Below are 21,782 nucleotides of genomic sequence, written 5' to 3' on the forward strand. Positions count from 1 at the left end.
AGACAATAAACAATAATTCAATAAACTCTGCTCATTTATTCCATCACTTATGATCTTCAGCTGTTTTTCCCCTTTGTCTGCATAAATGATGCCTGAGGATAAATGTTAACGCACAACAGAGTAACAGACAAAATTACTTTCCTGAAGGTGAGAGATCAAAGTATATGAGATTTAATGAAGAGGATCTAAGCCATTTATTTGTAGGATATAACATTTTTGGTGCAGTCATAACGCATTATTATGCGTGTTGTTTTATTTTGGCCTATCTTTTCATTTTTTGTGTCACTCATTGTGAATCAGATGTGAATTGTACAATTTGTAAGTATTTTTAATCAATAATGATGGTCTTGGGTTGGTCTCCTACTAAAATGCCGATGCTGTGGTGCATTTAAAAACTGAAGTCAATGCTAATGCATAAAAAATCTATTTTTATGTTCCAAAGAATTAAGAAAGAAATAGAATGGTCTTGGAGTAAATTACCACAGAACTGTTTTTGGGTGAACCTTAGAAATACTATATATGTTTAACAATGTGGGAGAAAAACTAAAATGTGTATTTCAGATCAGATTAGGCACTACCATTGTTCTTAGGATATTGTGGGGGGAGTTGTATTCATTTATTTAACGATGTAATAATTATCACAGACTTTTATTTGCACGTGCAAACATTCACATTAACAAGGCAAGGTAAATTACATATTCCTCATGTTAATACTTCTTTATGTGGTTACAGTTTAGACTGAACTTTGTGATTGCCAGTGAAATAACCCAGGAAACAATAACCCAAAACATCAGATAAAACCGGCAGTATCACCCTAAGAGAAGCATTCTCAATCTCATCATTGTTATACGTTATACAATTGTTTTTCTCATAAATTCTGTTCACTTTCATGTAACTAATGCTGTACTGTACATAAAGCACAAAGTTTGTTTAAAAACCAATGAGGAAAAGTGATGAAAAACAAATAAAGAACATATCTACATTCAAGAGCAGTTTTTGGCATTTCATGTAGTTACTGGTGACGTTGCGCTTGTGTCTGATCATCTATTGGCTGGAATTTGTGGGGCTAACGGGGCGTTTACGGACGCTGCATTTCAGCCTACGATTGCGGGACAAGACTAAACTTTTAAGCGAGCAGACAGTTATATTTTAGATAACGACTCTTCTCAAACATACAAACAGAAATAGAACAAAATGCGATCTTTAGCACTTCTGCTGTTTGGGATTCATCTCGCCTTTGCTGGTAGGTAGTCTACAGAAGCTGTTTAGGTTGATAATGAAACTTTAAACGTTTAAAAGTTGCTACAGAATCACTTTGTTGCGTTGGTTTTAATAACAGGCACGTTTTTTGTTTAAAATATAATGTGTTATATGTTGTGCTGCACCAGGCCTATATATAAAAAAGAAAAACACGCACTCACGTGTTAAAAATAGCAGTCATAAAAGCTGCTTATTTAACAACGCTAGGCATCTAGTATACAGGCATACCATATCCAAAATAGACCAAATCAATTATACATCCCAAATGTCGAAAAACTGCAATTTGTTGAAAAGTATTGCTTTGGGGCATTCACACATCTATGTGATTATAAAGATCATAAAGTCCAAGACGCCCACCACCATACAAAGCAATGCATGTTTTTGTTTAAAACGCTACAAAACAGTACAGCTCATGAATATTATAATTCTGGTCCAAGAAATGCGCTGTGTAGGAAAACAAATGTAATGTAAACTTCTTATTTAAAATGTTATCAAGTGGTTGAGTGTAACTTAAAATTGCCGATTTTGATGAGTTGAGATAAATACATTGACAAAATAAAAAACATTCAATTGAAATGACGCAAAGTTGATTTGATTGTACCTAAAAACTTAAGGCAGCAAAAAATGTTAGTCTACCATCTGTCAATCACTCGATAACAGTAATGTAAGTATTATGTAAAGCTAATGTGCTACTAAATTCTACCTGTTTTTATTGCGTCTGTCCACAGGAACACACTCTCTGCAATACTTCTGCACTACTGTATTTAGAGACATGAATATTGAAAAATACATAGTGGTTGGAATAATCGATGATCTGCAGTTTATGCACTTTGACAGCGACACAATGAAAGCTGAGCCAAAGACAGACTGGATGAGAAAGAATGAAGGAGCAGATTATTGGAACGTTAGGACTCAGACAGTCATTGGTCACTATCAGGAATACAGAAACTTCATGCAAATCGTAATGCATCTATACAACCAGTCTATGTCAGGTATATTGACACAAATCAACCAACATACACTTACTGCAAGTAGTCTACCCTTATAACTTCATCAGTACTACATAAGCGTGTTGCATCTTAGTGCATGCATAGATGTATTACATAGCAGTTTTTTTGGTTGTAGTGTTCTGCTATATATTAGCATCATTTATGATAGCAAGTAACCACGGTCTTATTGTAACGTGGCATTTTAGCAGAATTTCTGGCTTTAATTGTAAATATTTGTACGTTTTTAAAATTTCAACATTCCTGCTCATACTGATGACATTTAAACCAAATTAGATCACAATGATCAGTGTGATTATTACATTTCATGTTGTTTCCTTTTCTCAGGTGTTAACGCCTTCCAGATGATGTATGGCTGTGAGCTTGATGATGATGGGACCACTCGAGGATACTTGCAGTATGGTTATAATAGAGAAGACTTCATCAGCTTTGATAAGAACACACTCACCTGGACCGCTGCGAATCCTCAAGCCGATATCCTCAAGAACCAATGGGATACTGATGGAGCTAAAACAAAATACTGGAAAGCATATTTGGAAAGCACATGCTTTGAGCGGATGAAGAAGATTGTTAACTATGGCAAGGACACTCTGGAGAGAAATGGTACAAATATCAGATGCTTTGATGATTATTTGATTAAATCACTTCACCTTATAGACGGTATCAAAGCGACAACAAACAAACGTTATTGCGCATGTGTGTGTTCGTGGACTTCCCTTCCGGAACACATTCACAAACAATAGAGATTGTTTTGAATTTAGACTGCGACACCAAGCTCAACCGCTAGATGTCCCATACGATATCTTTAAATGTGACCAAACTACAGGACCCATTCAACAAATTGTTTATTTAATAAAATGAACATATACAATAAAATAATAATATACATTTATATTAACATAAATTAAATAAAATAGAAATAGTTATATCATTCGAGCCTAGCCAAACACAGACCGGAAGTGAAGTGCAGTCCCGGCGCACGTCAGATGAAACTCTATAGCAAACAATGGAAAAATATACAGCCAGAAGTTTAATTTTTTGATGTAGGTCTTTTTTTTTGTTGCCGTTTTTGCCTTTATTTGTACAAATTAGTGAGAGAGAGGACAGGAAGCAAGTGGGAGGGAGAGAAGGGGTAGGGGTTCGGGAAAGGACCACACAACGGGAATCGAAGGATGCGCAACCGCTCCACGTGTCAGAGCACTGCCCACGAGGCTGTCGGCTCCGACCCTTTTCATGTAGTTCTGTTAGATTGCTTAAAAATGTTCTGTTGAGTATTATGAAACAATAAAATGGACATGTGAGAAAATAAGCAGATAATACATCTTACCATATCAAATACTGACACTGACATAAAAAATGTCACTGAGTGTGCTTTTAGTAGATTAGATGATTTTCTTTCCTCCCTTTATAGTTCCACCTGTGATGTCTCTACTGCAGAAGAACTCCTCGTCTCCAGTAATCTGTCATGCTACTGGTTTCTACCCCAAAAACATCACAATGACCTGGAAGAAAAACCATGAGGATCTTAATGAAGATGTGGAGGTCAGTGAAACTTTGCCAAATGCAGACGGAACGTTCCAGAAGAGCATCAGTCTCTCAGTGAAGTCTGAGGAGTGGAAGAAGAATCCAGATGTCTACAGATGTGTCATTCAACATGTGGGAGCAGAGAAAGACATTGTTGTCCTTCTCAATGAAAACAACATCAAGTCTAACTCAGGTATGTGTATGATAAACTAAAGGTTTTGAAATGACAGATATTTTACGTGATATAATTCATTGTTGCTTGAACACTGCTTGAAATTTGACTGTCTGAAAAACTGCTTAAAAGTTTCAAGGAGGTTTGGAGAAGGTCAGTTATTATTGGTCATTTATGTTTTTTTTCTGTGTTTGTATCTGGTATATTGTGCTGGTTTATTGCAGCTTCTGACAACACCATTGTGAAATGTTTGGTGATCACTACTGTTGTTATCGCTGTGTTGGCCGCTACTGTCTTTGCTGTTAAAAAGAAGCTCATTGTGTGCAGAAAGTGCAGAGAAGTAAATAGCTCAAATTTAACAGGTGAATTTAGTTTTAAAAACATGACTAATGTATTGTTCTGAATTACTGTTTAATTCTAATCATTATTAAAATACATTTTATTTCTTTATTGTTGCAGGCAATGTGAAGGACAGTAAGTATTGTTTGTGTTTATAAATGAGTTTCATCTTGTGTAGTTTTGTTTGCTTTTAAGTACAGTATCTCACACTTGTTTTTGTATTTCACAGGCACTGCATCAGAAATATCAGATGAACCACAGCAGAATGCAAAATGAAAATTTTGACAGTGATTTTAGGGTATGAATTTCCAATACCAATACATTTTCTGTTATTTGAACAGATATGTTTTAGTTGCACATGATAGAACACAATGTTAGCATCTGCTCATTTAAATGTTTAAATTATAGCCAATTAAGACTTTTAAAATCTACCTTTATTGTTAATACGCACATTTGCTATCTACTGGTGTTTATAACTAGAGATATCGATCAATTTTAAAATAATATCATATGTGAACCTGCCAGGCTAAAGTCACAGAATCTCATTCTGAGATAACAAGCATCAAAGTTTGATTTTAACCATTAATTTCACTATGTTTTCAGCCTTTGAAATCTTATTAAAGATATCTTACAGAATGCTCTTTACACAAATCACCATCACTGTTATGTGATTAACCTATTACTGACAGCTTGTATGGCAAGCCGAATTAGCTTTTAATCATTCTCAGGATATGAATTTTTGATATCAACAATTCAATTTTTACTAGTAACAATCGCTGTTTTTGATATCAGTAATTACATTTTCACTAGTAAAAATGTGAATTCTTGATATCAACAATGACGTCATCACTCGCAGAAATGTACATTCTTGATATCAAAAATTGAATTTCAACTAGTAAAAAACGTCATTCTTGATATCTGTAATTGCATTTTTACTAGTTAAATCACAATAGGCTGCCATTCAAATTCAATATCAGATATCAGTAATTCGTTTCTTACGTGTTAAAAATCTTATTTCAGATATCAGAAATGCAATTCTTACTAGTAAAAAACATCATTTTTGATATCAACAATTGTGTGGTTACTAGTGGCAATGTCTATTCTTGATATCAACAATTGAATTACTACATGTAAAAATGCTAATTTCTGATATCAGTAATTACATTTTCACTAGTGACAATGTTAATTCTTGATATCAACAATGCGATTGTTACTAGTAAGAAAGCCATTTTAGATATCTACAATTACTCTCAGATTTATTGATATCTGAAATATATTTCCTGATATCAGAAATACCAAATGCAACATGTTAAAATTCATTTACAGATATCAAGAATGAGCATTTCAACTAGTAAAAGTTGAATTCTTGATATCAAAATTGGCATTTTTACTAGCAACAAGTTACATTTTGATATCAAAAATTATGTTTTTTACTAGTAAGAATTGCATTTCTGATATCTGAAATGAGGTTTTTAATGTGTAAGAAATGAATTATTGATATCTGTAATTGAATTTGAATGGCAGCCTATTGTGATATTTAACTAGTAAAAATGCAATTACAGATATCAAGAATTGCGTTTGTTACTAGTTGAAATAAAATTTTTGATATCAAGAATGCACATTTCTGCCAGTGATGATGTCATTGTAATTCACATTTTTACTAATGAAAATGTAATTACTGATATCAAAAACAGCAATTGTTACTAGTAGAAATTCTATTCTTGATATCAAGAATTATAATTTTTACTAGTAAAAATTGAATTGTTGATATCAAAAATTCATATCCTGAGAATGATTAAAAGCTAATTCGGCTTGCCATAAGCTTGTGGGGTAGCAGTTTATATACAGTTAAAGTGTAAAAGTTTTGCATTATATTAGAAATATAAAGACTTACAATGACAGAAATGTATTTAAATAATTATAGTGTTGTTTAAAAAATGTCTCTACATGATTTGTTTAGCATATTTATACTGTTTTGTATTTCATCTTGGTGTAATTCATACGTATATGAAAATATTTGTTCTTTTCCATTGAGCTTATTTTGTTTTATTATTTACTATATTTTATTATATATCTATTGTTTAATCTTGAGAGCCAGTGAACTGATCTTAACCCAGTGCTGCTGAGGCCTGGTTTCACCTGAGATGGATTGCTGTGGAATTCTTTATTAAAGCGGCCCTAACACACGCGGTTTCTGCCAATCTCATATTAATCTTAAGTACCTATAGAGTAGTATTGCATACTTCGTACCTTCGAAGAGTATTTAGTTTGATCACATTTATAAAAGATAGATACAGCTGAACGATTATTTCCGAAATCATACGGCGCGTGCAGGGGGGGAGGGGTAGGCTGAACTAAAGCACATTGCCAACAAAACACAGACATCAGTTTCACTCAACGCATGCGGTTCATGTCCGGCATCGTTTAGCGCTTGGACGGCTCCATATATCAGTTTCAAACGATCTTCAAATCCAGCGTTATATCCACCGTTTATATAACATTCATCACCCAAATGCAGTGAACAAACAAACACCTGAATTTAACGAACGTATGCTCTCTCTCTCTCCTGCACACAAGTGAAAGTGACGTATGCGCATGCTCCTTCTCCTGCTCTCCTTGCTGCCGCGTGGGTGTGCCGCGTGCTTTTCAGGAAGAATTGTCCAATAAGGGACTAAGAAAAGTTGTTACGAACAGTTTTATATGTTCGAAAAAAAAACTTTCCGAAACCTGTACGATCGCTGGGGGAGTGTATCGAGCACAGAAATACTACGTAATACACCCAACTCGGTTTTTGACAAGTTGACCATGTTAAGCATAAGAAAGCACTGTAAAGAAGTCTGAATGCATGACACATCGTTGCAGCACCCCTTTTATTAAATACTTGGTTTGCAAGTTATAAAGGTTATGAAGGCTTTCCTTTTTCAAACTTACCAACATTTTGTTTTCACCCATATAGGCCTATTGAATCGGTGAAGCTAACTTCTTACTTTGTTTCTTTACATTAAAGTTCCATGATGCTGATGTGGTTGAACAAATAAAAAAGTAGGCTAATCTGGGTTTAGATTGTAAAATAAAGTAAACTACTTCTTTGAAATACTGAGGTAGGCTACTGCTGAGAAATACCGTAGATATAAAAAAGTCTTTGCACAGGTGTATTTCATAACAAACAGAAGAAATATACGAGTATTATAATGTCAATAATAAATGTATGCTGCCATTTCCCTTATGAAAATTAACCATGTTTTTTTTGTGGTACAAGTGTAGTAACCATGGTTTTTTGGTGCATTGATTACTTAGGGCAAAACCATGGTTTTACTACAGTAACCATCGTTTACTGTGGTTTTTACAAAAAACATGGTTTTCAAAACCATGGTTATTTTGTGATAACCATTGTTTTAATAACGTAACCATGTTTTTTTGTTTTGTTTTAACTGTAGTGAAACCATGGTCAATTTTCGTAAGGGTTGTTTTTGCTTTTGAAAGACCCAGGAAACAATAGGATAAATAACAAAACATCAGACATAATGTTAAAAGGGCGTATCAGTTGTAGTACTTTTCAACAAAAGATGAAAGAAAATATTCAGCTATTCATTCAACTCTCTAAATTAATCTATTGCATTTTGTTCAAGTATCTGTTGTGTTGTCATAAATACAAAATAAAGGTGACCAATAAGGAAAAGCAATTTTTGGGTCCAATTTCAGATTTACCTGTAGTTAGATGTTGCGTTTGAGTTTGGGTGCTGGAATTTGTAGGGTTAACTGGGCGTGTACACAGGTGTGCTTCTACACATTAGACAGTCGGGCCAACAAAACAACCGAAAGTCTTTTAACCGAGCAGAATGTATTGTTTACCGATAGAACTGTTGTCCAATATGCAACAGACATGCGATGTGTAGCGCTTCTGCTTATCGGGATTCATCTAGCCACAGCTGGTAAGTAATATATATTTTTTATAATGGCGGTGTTTCCGGTAGCGCCACTTTTACTTGTTTACTATTTATGATCAGCCAGTTTAAGGTCATCAGCAAAATACCATCACTGTGTTATCGAAAATTATAAATGGGAGAAAACGCATCATTGCAATTGCGTCGTTTAAGTGCGTTTTGTGTGGCGCATATAGCTACATGTGTTGGGTAACAGCCTACCATCAAAACTACACATGCTACTATTAGGGGCTGATATTGTTTGTGTGGTTGAAAGATGCACAGTGTAAAAAAACATAGCAACCAGCAAACATAGTATTAGACCTACAATTTTGGGGTTTATTGTGTCTAGTCTAGTCACTTAATTCCAACGGTTATTTGTTTATTTATTCACTTCATACCAACAAGTATAACAATTAGTGTAACTCAGTAGCCTATTCCGTTAAATGTCCTCTTTATTTCCAAATAATTCTGTATAGCTAGTGTTGCATACAGCATACAGTATGCCTAGTTTGACCCATTGATACATACATCTAAAAACCTTGTGTACAGGAGTGGATGATAATAGACTTGGTTCTATGTGTTTTGGACACTTTAAGGTATACTCAGTTTCTTAATCCTTAACATTTGTAACTACAAGCTTTTGCTTTTACATGATGCTGTCAGTGGACTGCAATATGACTGCCAGCAAAATGTAAAACAAGACTATTGAGGTTATGTTTAAACATTGTTAAATCAGTTAGTATTTTGGTGTTTGTCAGACTGAAGAGTTTACATTACCATCTGTCCATATTTTTTATCATTTTAAACTTTATTCTACTTGTTTTCACTATGTCTGTCCACAGGAACGCACTCTCTGTTGTACTTCTGCACTGCTGTGTATAGAAATATGAGAATTGAAAAGTACACAGTGGTTGGAACGGTGGATAATCATCAACAGTTCATGTACTTTGACAGCAACACAATGAAAGCTGTGCCAAAGACGGAGTGGATGAGACACTTTGACGGAGCAGATTACTGGGAGAGGCAAACTGAGATTGTCATTGCTAGAAGGTATTGACATAAAACAACCCACAAACCTGTATACAGCACACTTAATGCCATTAAATCTATTAAAGATTCAGTTTCAGTTTGTTTTTACTCAATGTTGTAATGTAAGGAGGTATCTTTCAATGTGTAAGAAACCCTTGTAATCTTTATAATACAATTTTTATAATGATATTTAACACCAAGTGAATGCGGTTTCATTATATTATAAAACAAGTAACACTTTGACATTTGGCAGTATCTGTGGCTTTCATGGTAAATGAGGTTTAGGCTTTGTAAGGCTCAACATTCCTGCTCATACTGATGTCATTTAACCCATTTCATTTACTATAACATAACTTCACATCAAGAAATAAGACTTGTATTTTTATGTCATCATGTTCAACTGGCGGTTTTGTATTTGTACAACAGATTTAAAAAAAATCAACTACAATGATCAGGAATGTTAAGTGTGATTGTTACATTAAATGTTGTTTCCTATTGTCAGATGTTCACACCTTTCAGATGATGTTTGGATGTGAGCAGGATGATGATGGGACCACTCGAGGATACTTGCAGTACGGTTATAATGGAGAAGACTTCATCAGCTTTGATAGGAACACACCAAGTTGGACCGCTGCTAATCCTCAAGCTATCATCCTCAAGAACCAATGGGATACTAATGGTGCTAAAACAAATTACTGGAAAGCATATCTGGAGAGCACATGCTTTGAGCGGATGAAGAAGATTGTGAGCCACGGCAAGGACACTCTGGAGAGAAAAGGTAGAAAATTCAGATGGTTTGATATTCACTTATCAAATATGTGATATGTGTGTAAATTCAAGGCATAATAAAGTCATAAACCCTTATTAAATACTGACTCAGTGTTGTCACTATATTCGTCACTTAGAAATATAGTGTGGTTTTAGTAGATTAATGTAAGCCTATGAAGATGAATTTCTTTTCTCTCTGTAGTTGCAGCTGAAGTGTCTCTACTGCAGAAGAACTCCTCGTCTCCAGTTATCTGTCATGCTACTGGTTTCTACCCCAAAAACATCACAATGACCTGGAAGAAAAACCATGAGGATCTTAATGAAGATGTGGAGGTCAGTGAAACTTTGCCAAATGCAGACGGAACGTTCCAGAAGAGCATCAGTCTCTCAGTGAAGTCTGAGGAGTGGAAGAAGAATCCAGATGTCTACAGATGTGTCATTCAACATGTGGGAGCAGAGAAAGACATTGTTGTCCCTCTCAATGAAAACAACATCAAGTCTAACTCAGGTATGTGTATGATAAACAACAGGTTTTATAATATGAAAGTTTGTGTTGGCACTTGGCAGATATTAAGTAGGATAATTCAGTTCAGCTTAAACACTTTAAATAAATCCTTACTATTGCTAAATTTGAATGCATGAAAAAATGTGCACTCTTTTCAGCTTGCCAAAGCTGAGAAACATTGTGTGACTAAACAGCTAAAGAGTATTTATACCAGCCATAACTAATAAATGAAGATCATAAACCATAATTCTAAAATAATAAATATTGGGATATGATCAAAATCGTGCAGGTTGTGTTAATGTTTTTTCCAAAAGCCATAAATAGGAGTAAGTCTGCACAAATTGTGACAGTCAGTTAGAAGGCTATCATCGGTCATTTTCTTTCAAATTAATCCAGAGCTCAACATTACTGTTTGTATTGTGTGTGTTTATTGTGATATATTGTGCTGGTTTATTGCAGCTTCTGACAACATCATTGTGAAAGGTTTGTTGATCACCACTGTCGTAATTGCGGTGTTGGCTGCCATGTTTTTGCTGTTAAAAAGAGGCTCATTGTGTGCAAGATGTCCAGGCAGGTTAAGAGTTCAAATTTAACAGGTGAATTCAGTTTTGTTAACATGACTAGTAATGTATTTTTCTAAAAATTACTGTATTTATTTCTGCTCATTATTAATCCACATGACATTTCTTTATTGTTACAGACTTTGTGAAGGGCAGTAGTAAGTATTGTTTTCTTTTACACACAAATGAGTTTGAGCTCTTCATGTATTTTTGTTGCTATATAAAAAGGTTTACACTATCTTACAGTAATACCTCTTATTTGATTTCGCAGCAACAGATACTGCGTGAGAATTAACCGATGAACAACTGCAAAATCAAATAAAAGTTTTATCAAAATAAAAGAAGATATTTTGTGAAATGTCTCAGTGCTTTTGTGTTCATACAATGAAAGTCAATATGGTACTACCACTGTTCTTTAAAATATCATATTTTGTGTTCTGCAGAAGAAAGTCATACAGTTTTGGGGTGACGTGAGCGTGAGTAAATGATGAAAGCATTTTCATTATTTGGTGCACTGTCCCTTTAAGCGGATATGCACTTTTCAGTGTTCCACCGGAAATATCACTGTACAAGCCCAGGTCAAGGAGCATGCGTAGTTCTCATGCCCGATGTAATGTCGGCAAGCTCCAAAAACTTAAAAGTTGAGAAGATTCGACCGAAAAGGTTTCGCTACTGTAATAATTTGTTTTACTTTCCCTCGCATTTTAATTAAGGATGATGTCACGTTAAACGTTCAGTGGTGAAAAAAGCTCAGTGCATCAGGAATATTGTTTAATTTCACCAAAGGATCCAAACACATTACACTGTTGCTTGGTGTCTCAGGCTGCAGGCCAGGCTCTATAATTCTATAATAACAGCAATAATAATATATATTTTATAAATCATGAATTGTTGTAAGACATATATGGGATTGTATAATATAATATACACTGAGCTTTCACATATTCATTTAAACATTTTCACAATAATGCAGGAAATATAAACCTCTTTTTTTTTAGACCCATTAGAGTGCTCAACAAGTCATATATATATATATATAATTTCTAAATATTGCTCTTGTTGTATCATTTTCAATTATTAACGTTTACAGTTCGCGGGTATTACATCGGGCATGAGAACTACGCATGCTCCTTGACCTCGCCAACAAAGCCACGCCCGCCGCATGGTGACGTCAGACTCGAAACAAGGATTTAGTGAGAGCTGTCGGTACACGATCCGGGATGCCTGCACGATCCGTCCGCGCATGCGCATAATGACGTAGTAGACAATTCTGTTTAGCGACGACACTGCACGATCCGGGATGCCTGCACGATCCGTTCACGCATGCGCATAATGACGTAGTAGACAATTCTGTTTAGCGACGACACTGCACGATCTGTTCCACGCTTGAGCACCTTTGTACCGCGACTTTCACTACTGTCCACCTCTGGTCTCATGTCACTTCTGTGTGCACACTATGCGTTGAAATACTCTGTAACGTTTCCCCAGACTTGTTTGTAGTTCTTTCTTCATGTAAGTGCGGATAGTCTAGGCAGAAATGCATATTATGTTCCTTATTGTGTTCTGTAAACAGCATTGAAGGGATTATTCCTCTTTTAGATTATATAGATAGATATATTAGCCTATATATAGACCCATACTAATACAAAACGAGTCGATTTAAAGTTAACTAATATTAGCAGCTTTTAATAAAAACCGTCTTTGACAATACTACTGACCTCAGATCGAAACACAGCAAGTTAATTAGGCCTAATGCCATATGCAGCAACGAATCGCAAAGGGGAGTATGGAGGAAACTGAAGGTTTGCAGTGACAGACTCTCAAGACTCAGACTTTATTCCACATGTAACCAAAGTCGTGTATGTTCATGTAACAACTCCTTTATTATTTTGGATTGGCAACCACGTAAACACATCGTAATGCATAGCGTAAGCTACATTTTAAAACATCAAAATAGACCCGCCATGAACTGTTAAATGAAAAACACAATGTAGCCTACAAAAATATGCCGCCAGTTGTGCCGTCTGGCCGTCAAGTGTTTCATCGCATGCTTGATACCAATAGTGTAGGGAAACCGTGACGTTGTTTACCACGTCATTATGCGCATGCGCAGAACGGATCGTGCAGGCATCCCGGATCGTGTACCGACAAGAGCTAATAGAGGGCTGATCTTGCGGATACTTCAAAGATACTCCTTTCAACATACTTCGATTTTGGACATATTCATCGTTATCGTATTAAACATATGAATTAATTAGGAATACTATTTATGACAGATAGGATGCGAATTGTGGCGCAGGGCTTGTCTTTTCATCCATTTTTATGAACTTAATCGAATGATCAAAACTTAAACACACAGAAGGAAAGTATAGCTAACTGGACGTTTATTTTAGACATGTTTATTAAAGCTGACGACGAAAACATGCTAAAACCTTCAATAGAGTTGACAGTAACATTTCAAAAGATCGAAATCGTATGAAGCAAACATGCGATGTATAGCGCTTCTGCTGCTGGATATTCAACTCGCCTTTGCTGGTAGGTACTTCAGTTTGGTTTAGGTAACGTAATTATGTTGTGTAAATATCAGTTTAAAACGTGTTTTATTTAATTGTTGGCTACTATGACGTTAAAAGTTTTGGATGTTTTTAACGTCTCATACGCCGGCGTCCATCAAAGACTGACTTGCAGATTAAAAACAAATACGAATGTGTTCAGTTCAGTAACGTTACCTAAATACAATGTTAAACATTTTACTTTGCACATGTCTGCTTGGTGGTTATGATGTGTTATCAGTCATGATTTTGTATTAAGAGAAAACTGGTGTGGCGATGCATTAAAGAAATGCATATAAATTGTAAACAGGAAGAATAAACCTGTTACGTTTTACGTCTGACAAACAGTGAAAAAGCAAAATGCATGACAAACAGACAAATTCAGATACTATTCTCAATTACAGTACTCGCTCATTTAAAGTGGTAAAACAATGTTTGACAATCATTGTAGAGCAACAGTTTGTCAAATGTAGCCTACTCGGTCTTTATCTCTACATTTTTACTTTCTAATACCTTCTTTTGCTGCATCCACACTATAGGTGTCCGTTTAAGTCCAATTAAGTAAATACATGTAAATAACAGATTATTAAAAACCACTGTTAATATTTTTCAGCCAGATAATATTTTGTTAATTACATTACAGAGGAAAGAAGAGTTTTACACAACCATCTTTCACTTACTGGGCATAACAACAATAATGTTATTTTTTTATTATTTATCTCTTCAAATTAATTTCCTTAACATGCTTAACACGTTTGTTTAATTTTCTCAGTTCTTAGTATTTAAAGTGTTTAGAAATAGAAACAAATTATTTGCATTTCTTTGAGTTTTGGTAAGTAATGATCTCATAGCCTATTTTTGTTCTGTGTACCCAAACTGTGTCTCCATTCACTTCCACTATAGTGAAATTAAGCCAAAACAGAAATTTCTGCTAAAATATTGTGCATTGACGTCACTTTCCCACGTGAACACGCTCCCTTGAGTGGTAAAACTAAGGCAAAATGGCTGCATTACCTATAACAAAGTCAATTTTACACGCGAAATAGCGCATAACTGCTGTTAGATTTAATTTCCGCATAAATGACTACAAGCCCACAAAAAATGAATTGTGAAGTTTTTAAGCTCGCTGAATACATTGCTGGCTATATGTGGAGGAGGGGATTCCTTCTAAGCTAAACATTCTTTGTCTGACATGCTTATACCTTCTCCAACCTATTTATGATTTTATTTTGAGGGTGATCCAATACGCAGAAAGAAACTTAGTGTTCGAAAGGAACCTGAAGTTTAACAACTGCATACATTAATTTATTGAAAAGCATTGCCATTACCAGATTTAGTTCCAAGACGACCACCACCATAAACATCAATGCAGTTTTATGACTTTGTTTAAACTCTATATAAACAAACAGTACAGTACATGAATATTGTAGGCTACATTTTGATCAAGAACCCCACCTATGATGCATATTTACCCATTTATATTGTATTTATTATACCAACAATATTCAGTTGTCAGCCTTTATTTCTGCATCATTTTTGTACTGCATAGCAAGTGTTGTATACAGTATGTGCAGTTTTCAACCGGTCTCCTCATCATGCAAGAGTGGATGACACTAGACTTTGATTTAGACTTTGACTAGACACTAGATTTGTTGTATGTTTTAGGACTTTAAGGTGCACTAGTTTGTAATCTTCAACATGCATTTTTGCTTTTACATAGTCCTGCATAAACAATACTGTCTGAGGAGTGTCATCAGATTGCCAGCAAACTCTTAACAATACTGTTATATAATACATATATTATTACAAACAAATTTTCCCCCACGTATTTTCACTGTCTTTCTACAGGAACACACTCTCTGCAGTACTTCTGCACTGCTGTGTACGGAGACATTAACATCCCAGCGCTAACAGTTGTTGGGATGGTCGATGGTCAGCAGTTCATGTACTTTGACAGCAACACAAATAAAGCTGAGCCAAAGACAGAGTGGATGAGACACTATGATGGCACAGATTACTGGGACAGACAGACTCAGATTATCATTAATCGCTATGAGGAATACAAATTCATCATGAAAACTATAATGTATCTATACAACCAGTCTATGTCTGAAGGTACAGTATATTGACAGAAATTAAACAATCTTGTGGTGATGATTTAAATGATAAATCTTGTGGAGATGATTTGAATGATCCTGCTAATGTGCCTTCTGCAGGGACATGATCATTCCCTGTAGGCGAGTTAAGATTTACCCTAATAACAAACCATGAGTGACCAGATCTATTAAGTCCAGAAAATAAAAACGAAACTTGTTTTTAAACAGGGAGTACATCTGTTTACAGTGACTATGGAACTGAAAATGAAAAGTTTAAAAGTAAAACATTATTATAAATCTGAACTGGAGAACAAAATGACTGCAAATAATGTTGGCTCAGGCTGGGCTAGTTTAAAAACTATAACATGCCTTCAGAATTTACAGAAAAGCTGTCATGTCACCCTGAATGTCTTCAATTTACATTTATGCATTTGGCAGATTCTTTTATCCAAAGCGACCTGCGTTGTATTATACATTTGTTTCTGACTATGTGCAATCCCCTGGAATCAAACCCATGACCTTGCTAGTGCCATGCTCTAACCACTGAGCCACAGGAAAGCACTTTTTTGGGTACTGATTTTTATCCCATACAGTTTGCTTATAGTTTGCACATAGAGGAGGATTTTTTGTTGAATTTACTTAATAAACACTTGGAAGAGATTGGATCTCATGCTAGACTATTATTTGCTGATTTTTACTTGGCTTTCAATACAATTTAGGCTTTTAGAACGATTCAAATTGAGTAACAAACTTATGAGCAGTATTCTTAACCCATAGGACACAAACACTAAGGGTAAATGGAACCCTGTCAGACCAAGTTTACTCCTCCACGGGGTCTCTGCAGCAAGGACATGTGCTTTCACCCCTATTATTTATTTTCACCATGAAAATGTGTCAAGATGAGAAAACTATTTTAAAGTATCCAGATGACAATTTCATTAGTCAGCTCCGGCCAGGGCAGATTCCAAAACAATCATACACTGATCAGTCAGGAATGTTGATTGTTACATTTAAAGGGGTCATATGACAGGAATATGTGTTTTTCTGTGTCTTTGGTGTGTTATTAAGTTGCCCATGCATGTATTAGACACGTAAAATTGCAAAAATTACAGTGTCGGAACCATAGGTGCCGATTTCTTTTTTCGCCAGTGGGTGCTCACGTCGCCGAAACCAAACCCCACCCCCACAGGCCCCAACCACCGTCACCAAATATGTATTCTTTCATAAGCAAATTATAACTTAAAATATTTTCAAACTCACAACGAACAATTCATTCTGTATATTAGGCTACTTACTTTACAGCAGAGCATACACAAGAAAGTGTAAAACATTTTAACAGCTTCTGTAAATTTTGTATTGTATAAATAATGCACACTAAACATTTTCACTTAAATGTTCACTTCACACAAAATTCCTTGTTTTTGATAGCATTGTATGCTATCCAGGGAAATGTTTTTTTTCCAGTTTTCTTGATATGTTCGAGACTGCTTCTGCCTCCCGCCTTTAACGTTACTTCTGCTGTCATTACTTGATGATGTCGACGACAACGGCTGTTCACTTGAAGAAATAGCAACACTGCTACTTACTGAAGAGATGCTAGGGTCAATTGAAGTTTTCCTTTTAATCACGAACCTGTCCATTTGTACACGAAATTTAAAGACAAATTGACATTCTTGCAACGATTAACAATGTCCACTGCTGTTTGCAAGGACAACCACTCTATCTGAATTACGACTCGTAAGATCAACCAATCAGAGAGGCACCCTATTTTTAAAAGCATTTTGATTGGTTAAAATTGATTGAGAAACATATGCCGTTTTTCCGTGGGTGCTCGGCAATTTCCGTGGGTGCTTTAGCCCCGGAGCACCCACAGGATCGGCGCCTATGGTCGGAACAAAAGATGCATTCTATCTAAAAGCGAATGCTCACCCAGACCTGCCTGAAACGCCTAGTGTAACCACACCCCCACAAATCTACGTCAGGTCATGGAATGGTTTGACTAAGACCGCCCAAATGTGCAAGATACACATGTTCCAAATATGGTAAGAGGTGTTAATTTCCGTCACACGGTTGCAGTATTCGACCAATCACTACGCACTGGTTAACTGGCCAATCATAGCACACCTCGCTTTTCAGAGTGATGAGCTTTGTCAAAAATTTGCGCGTTTCAGAAAGGCGGAGCAAAGAGGAGATACAAACATGCACGGTGTGTGGAAAATACAACGTTTTTGAACCTTAAATCGTGTACACACATTGCATTACATCTAAAACAAACAATAATATTCATATGACCTCTTTAATGTTGTTTCCTATTGTCAGATGTTCACACCTTTCAGATGATGTACGGCTGTGAGCAGGATGATGATGGTACCACTCGAGGATACTTGCAGTATGGTTATAATGGAGAAGATTTCATCAGTTTTGACAGAAAGACACACAGCTGGACTGCTGGAGAAATGCATCCTCAAGCTGTCGATATGATGAAAAATTGGGCTACAGGTGAAGCTACTACAAAATTCTGGAAAGCATACCTGGAGAGCATGTGCTTTGAGCGAATGAAGAAGATTGTGAGGTACAGCAAGGCCACTCTGGAGAGAAAAGGTACAAATATCAGATTCTTTGATGGTTGAAAAACCTTTACCTTGTTAGCAGGTAAGGCAAGAGTATACATCCAGAAGTTTAACTATTAATTTAATTCTCTGAAATTTTGTAAAAATCTGTACTGATGAGTTTTCTAGTGCGAAACAATGAAGTGGATATGTGAGTAAATGAGAATAGGTCTTAAAACCAAATACTGATATAATGTTATTTTCGCTATATTTATGTCACTTCAACATGTCACTGAGAAATAATGTGTGATTTTAGTAGATTAATGTAAACCTATGATGATGAATTTATTTCCTCCCTGTAGTTCCACCTGAAGTGTCTCTACTGCAGAAGAACTCCTCGTCTCCAGTAATCTGTCATGCTACTGGTTTCTACCCCAATAACATCACAATGACCTGGAAGAAAAACAATGAGGATCTTAATGAAGATGTGGAGGTTAGTACAACTTTACCAAATGAAGATGGAACGTTCCAGAAGAGCATCAGCCTCTCAGTGAAGTCTGAGGAGGGGAAGAAGAATCCAGATGTCTACAGATGTGTCATTCAACATGTGGGAGCAGAGAAAGAGATTGTTGTCCCTCTCAATGAAAACAACATCAAGTCTAACTCAGGTATGTGTACGATAAACTAAAGGTTTTTTAATATGGCAGATATTATAGGTGGTGTATTTCATTGTCTGCCTGAATAAATCAACAAGTTTTGTCTGTTAATGTCAGTTATTATTGGTCATTTCCATCATGTTCACACAGAGCTTCACATTACTGTATTATTGAGTGTTTAAATTGTGATATTGTTCTGGTTTATTGCAGCTTCTGACAACATCATTGTGAAATGTTTGGTGTCCATCACCGTTGCAGTTGTTGTTGGATGTGTGGTGGCTCTTATTGTCTTTGCTGTTAAAAAGAGGCTCATTGTGTGCAGGAAGTGCAGAGAGCTTCAGAGCTCAAATTTACCAGGTGAATTATGGTTTATAAATATGACTGCATTGTTCTGAATTACTGTGTTTAATTCTGATCATTATTAAATCAATTTATATTTCTTTATTATTACAGGCTATGTGAGCGGCAATAGTAAGTATTCTTTTCTTTTACACAGAAATAAGTTTGAGCTCTTGTGTAATTTTGTTGCCTTTTAAAAGGTTTACAGTGTCTCACAGTACTACCTCCTGTTTTATTTGATAGCCACAGATGCTGCATAGAAATGAATAGATGAACCACCGCTTTACAGTGAACTTTGATCTGATCCGAGTTCTGAGAGGACCAGTCGGTGAAATCTAGCGGCGAGGTTGCGAATTGCAACCAACGGCTCACTCCCCCCCCCACCCCTCCCTTTCGAAGCACTACGACGCCTGACACAACATGGCGAATTACATGCAAGGGACCTGCTATGTATATAGATAAAAATAGCTCATTCTAAACATAAAAACAAAACACTCCGTTACGTAAGCTCTTTATACTCCTCTGAATGCATAGTTATGTATGTTATATTGAATTTCTGTCAACAGATTAAACAAATTACACACTGGTCCTTTAAAGGTGGGGTGGTTGATTTGGAAAGGTGCTAATTTTGAAATTATAATCCCATCCTCAATGCGATTAGCCGTCCAAAGCCACGCCTCCTCCAAACACGTGAATGTATTTCGTAAATCCACGTAATGAATTGCAAACTAAATCCATTCAATTCTTCTCGAAGCATGTACATACCTGTCCAAAAGTCTTTCAGACCCTTTGCCTGCCGGAGCTGTCTCCATCGTGTAAAAGCTGAACCGATGTTAATTCGAGTTTTTCCTCTTTCATGATGCAGATGTTTTTTCGTCACTGCTTTTTCAAAAACTGACTTTCGTTTTGTAGATTTACTTGTTATCGGTTCAGCGGTAAAGTTTGATTGTTCCTGATTGTCCCCATTCTCCCTACATTGACACAGCGGACGTGAGCGCGCTGATGACGTATGATGTCTGCGTGAACAGGGTGCGCAGTGGTATGCAAAATACGTTGGCTGAAAATGTACACATGACCAGTCACAGCGTTCGGCCAAAACGTTTTGATAGGGCGAATGATTTTTGGTCCTACGCCTTTCACAGATGATATATAATTGAAAAAAAAATATTATTTGACGACCATACTTCTTGATTGCTGTCAGGATGTAAAGAGATTTCCAACCAACATGACAAAAAATGTTTCTGGACAGGATCACCCACCCTGCCTTTAAAGCAAACTCTGTGCGTGCGTGCGCATATTTTTGACTTTTTTGTGAATGTTTTGAAAGCACATATGTGCATAAAGTTTATAACTAGAGATGTGAATTTTTAAATAGTTTTTTATCAATAATTATATAGTGTGTTGTATTTTAACTTTTTTGCAATAAAAGTCTTAAAATGATCATTGAGAAGACAACTAAGATTATTTAGTAAGATCGGCACATTTGATTCTTTAATCACTTCATCTCTGTATCTGCCTCGTGTCTGAGAAAAAGATCTTGATGTGCTCAAAGCATGTTTGAAAATCTTGATATTTCTTAAGCAAAACGAAACACAGAGCTTAAAGAAAACTCCACCCCCCAAAAAATAAAATGTAGCCCATGATTTCCTTACCTTCATGACATCCTGAGTATATGATTGACTTCCTTCTGCAGAACACACTCTGAGTTATAATGAATAGTATGTTGGCTGTCTATAGTTTACGGTCTAAAAGTATTAATAAATGTAAATATTGAATGCTATTTTTTATCTTACCTGTGCTACAGAATGTACCTCATTTGTAGCGGCCTGATAACTAACATGATGCCACATTGTAATAATTTGAGTATTTTGTTTTTTAGTAACTTCTGTTCCTAGAAGGTTTTGCAGAAAACAAGTTAAGCAACCAAACTGGTTACGTTAATTCAGGTTCCAAAAACTTTAATTTCCAGATGTTGGACTTGTTTTTCTTTGTATTAAAAAGGTCTTTCTTTCCCGAACCTACCAGCAAGGGGTGACTGTACCACGAAAACTAATCTTTTATCTTTTAATGATAAAAATGACAGAGAACATATAATGAATGCATCAAAAAGTAAATAATGTCATTGAAGCAGTCATGGGATCAGCTTCTCTGTTGATGGTTTATTTACATTTATATATTTATACTGAAAATAAACTTTGTAAAACCTGTCTGAAAACATGTAGTTGCAAAGTCTAGTGTCTCTCTCACCTGACCTGAGTATTTTGTTTTCTGTTTAGTAAAATAATATATGGATACATTTTAAGAAAGTAGGCTATGTAACTATTCAAGTTCAGAAAAATTGTCAGAAAAAATCAGTAATATGCTGCTCAATAAAATATATTTGTGTAAAGTAGCTGCATGTTTAGTTGAAATCACATACAATTATAACTTAAGATAACATAATGTAATAGAATATCATGGTGGAAATAATTTGGCCTCAGGGACCACACAAAGGAAAGTT

At 35.7% G+C, this 21,782-nt stretch overlaps 3 protein-coding genes across 6 annotated transcripts; all 3 read left to right on the forward strand.

The window, feature by feature from the left end:
- The first annotated feature begins 1,068 nt into the window (after positions 1-1,068).
- On the forward strand, positions 1,069-9,185 carry LOC130566752 (H-2 class I histocompatibility antigen, Q10 alpha chain-like). 3 transcript variants are annotated; one of them, XM_057354466.1, is made up of 8 exons: positions 1,069-1,243; positions 1,989-2,252; positions 2,595-2,870; positions 3,679-3,984; positions 4,188-4,325; positions 4,423-4,437; positions 4,532-4,600; positions 9,071-9,088. In XM_057354466.1, exons 1-7 carry the CDS (start codon positions 1,195-1,197, stop codon positions 4,576-4,578), a joined length of 1,095 nt encoding a protein of 364 aa, XP_057210449.1. In that variant the 5' UTR covers positions 1,069-1,194; the 3' UTR covers positions 4,579-4,600; positions 9,071-9,088. The 3 variants fall into 3 exon arrangements, 1 of the variants encoding a protein (XP_057210449.1); XR_008964515.1 differs by having other exon boundaries at positions 1,070-1,243; positions 4,532-8,234; positions 9,071-9,185; XR_008964516.1 differs by lacking the exon at positions 4,188-4,325 and having other exon boundaries at positions 1,071-1,243; positions 4,532-8,234; positions 9,071-9,185.
- LOC130566755 (major histocompatibility complex class I-related gene protein-like) lies at positions 9,166-11,458 on the forward strand. The gene is made up of 6 exons (XM_057354470.1): positions 9,166-9,278; positions 9,760-10,035; positions 10,228-10,533; positions 10,990-11,126; positions 11,231-11,248; positions 11,362-11,458. The coding sequence occupies exons 2-4, from the start codon at positions 9,777-9,779 to the stop codon at positions 11,121-11,123; spliced, it is 699 nt and encodes a 232-aa protein (XP_057210453.1). The 5' UTR covers positions 9,166-9,278; positions 9,760-9,776; the 3' UTR covers positions 11,124-11,126; positions 11,231-11,248; positions 11,362-11,458.
- Positions 11,459-12,753: 1,295 nt separating this feature from the next.
- LOC130566754 (H-2 class I histocompatibility antigen, Q9 alpha chain-like) lies at positions 12,754-21,535 on the forward strand. Of its 2 annotated transcripts, XM_057354467.1 has the most exons (7): positions 12,754-13,625; positions 15,491-15,757; positions 18,058-18,339; positions 18,650-18,955; positions 19,154-19,300; positions 19,397-19,414; positions 19,526-21,535. In XM_057354467.1, the coding sequence occupies exons 1-7, from the start codon at positions 13,577-13,579 to the stop codon at positions 19,540-19,542; spliced, it is 1,086 nt and encodes a 361-aa protein (XP_057210450.1). In that variant the 5' UTR covers positions 12,754-13,576; the 3' UTR covers positions 19,543-21,535. The 2 variants fall into 2 exon arrangements, with proteins under 2 accessions (XP_057210450.1, XP_057210451.1); XM_057354468.1 differs by lacking the exon at positions 15,491-15,757 and having other exon boundaries at positions 12,772-13,625.
- The last annotated feature ends 247 nt before the right edge of the window (positions 21,536-21,782 follow it).

This window comes from Triplophysa rosa, linkage group LG16, assembly GCF_024868665.1.
Source record: "Triplophysa rosa linkage group LG16, Trosa_1v2, whole genome shotgun sequence".
Taxonomy (NCBI): Eukaryota; Metazoa; Chordata; class Actinopteri; order Cypriniformes; family Nemacheilidae; genus Triplophysa; species Triplophysa rosa.

Coding starts and splice junctions, on each gene's coding strand:
- LOC130566755 (XM_057354470.1), top strand. CDS start 9,777: ATGATGTTTGGATGTGAGCAGGATGATGATGGGACCACTCGAGGATAC. Junction 10,036..10,227: donor GGACACTCTGGAGAGAAAAG/GTAGAAAATTCA, acceptor TTCTCTCTGTAG/TTGCAGCTGAAGTGTCTCTA. Junction 10,534..10,989: donor CAACATCAAGTCTAACTCAG/GTATGTGTATGA, acceptor GGTTTATTGCAG/CTTCTGACAACATCATTGTG.
- LOC130566752 (XM_057354466.1), top strand. CDS start 1,195: ATGCGATCTTTAGCACTTCTGCTGTTTGGGATTCATCTCGCCTTTGCT. Junction 2,871..3,678: donor GGACACTCTGGAGAGAAATG/GTACAAATATCA, acceptor CTCCCTTTATAG/TTCCACCTGTGATGTCTCTA. Junction 3,985..4,187: donor CAACATCAAGTCTAACTCAG/GTATGTGTATGA, acceptor GGTTTATTGCAG/CTTCTGACAACACCATTGTG.
- LOC130566754 (XM_057354467.1), top strand. CDS start 13,577: ATGCGATGTATAGCGCTTCTGCTGCTGGATATTCAACTCGCCTTTGCT. Junction 15,758..18,057: donor CAACCAGTCTATGTCTGAAG/GTACAGTATATT, acceptor TCCTATTGTCAG/ATGTTCACACCTTTCAGATG. Junction 18,340..18,649: donor GGCCACTCTGGAGAGAAAAG/GTACAAATATCA, acceptor TCCTCCCTGTAG/TTCCACCTGAAGTGTCTCTA.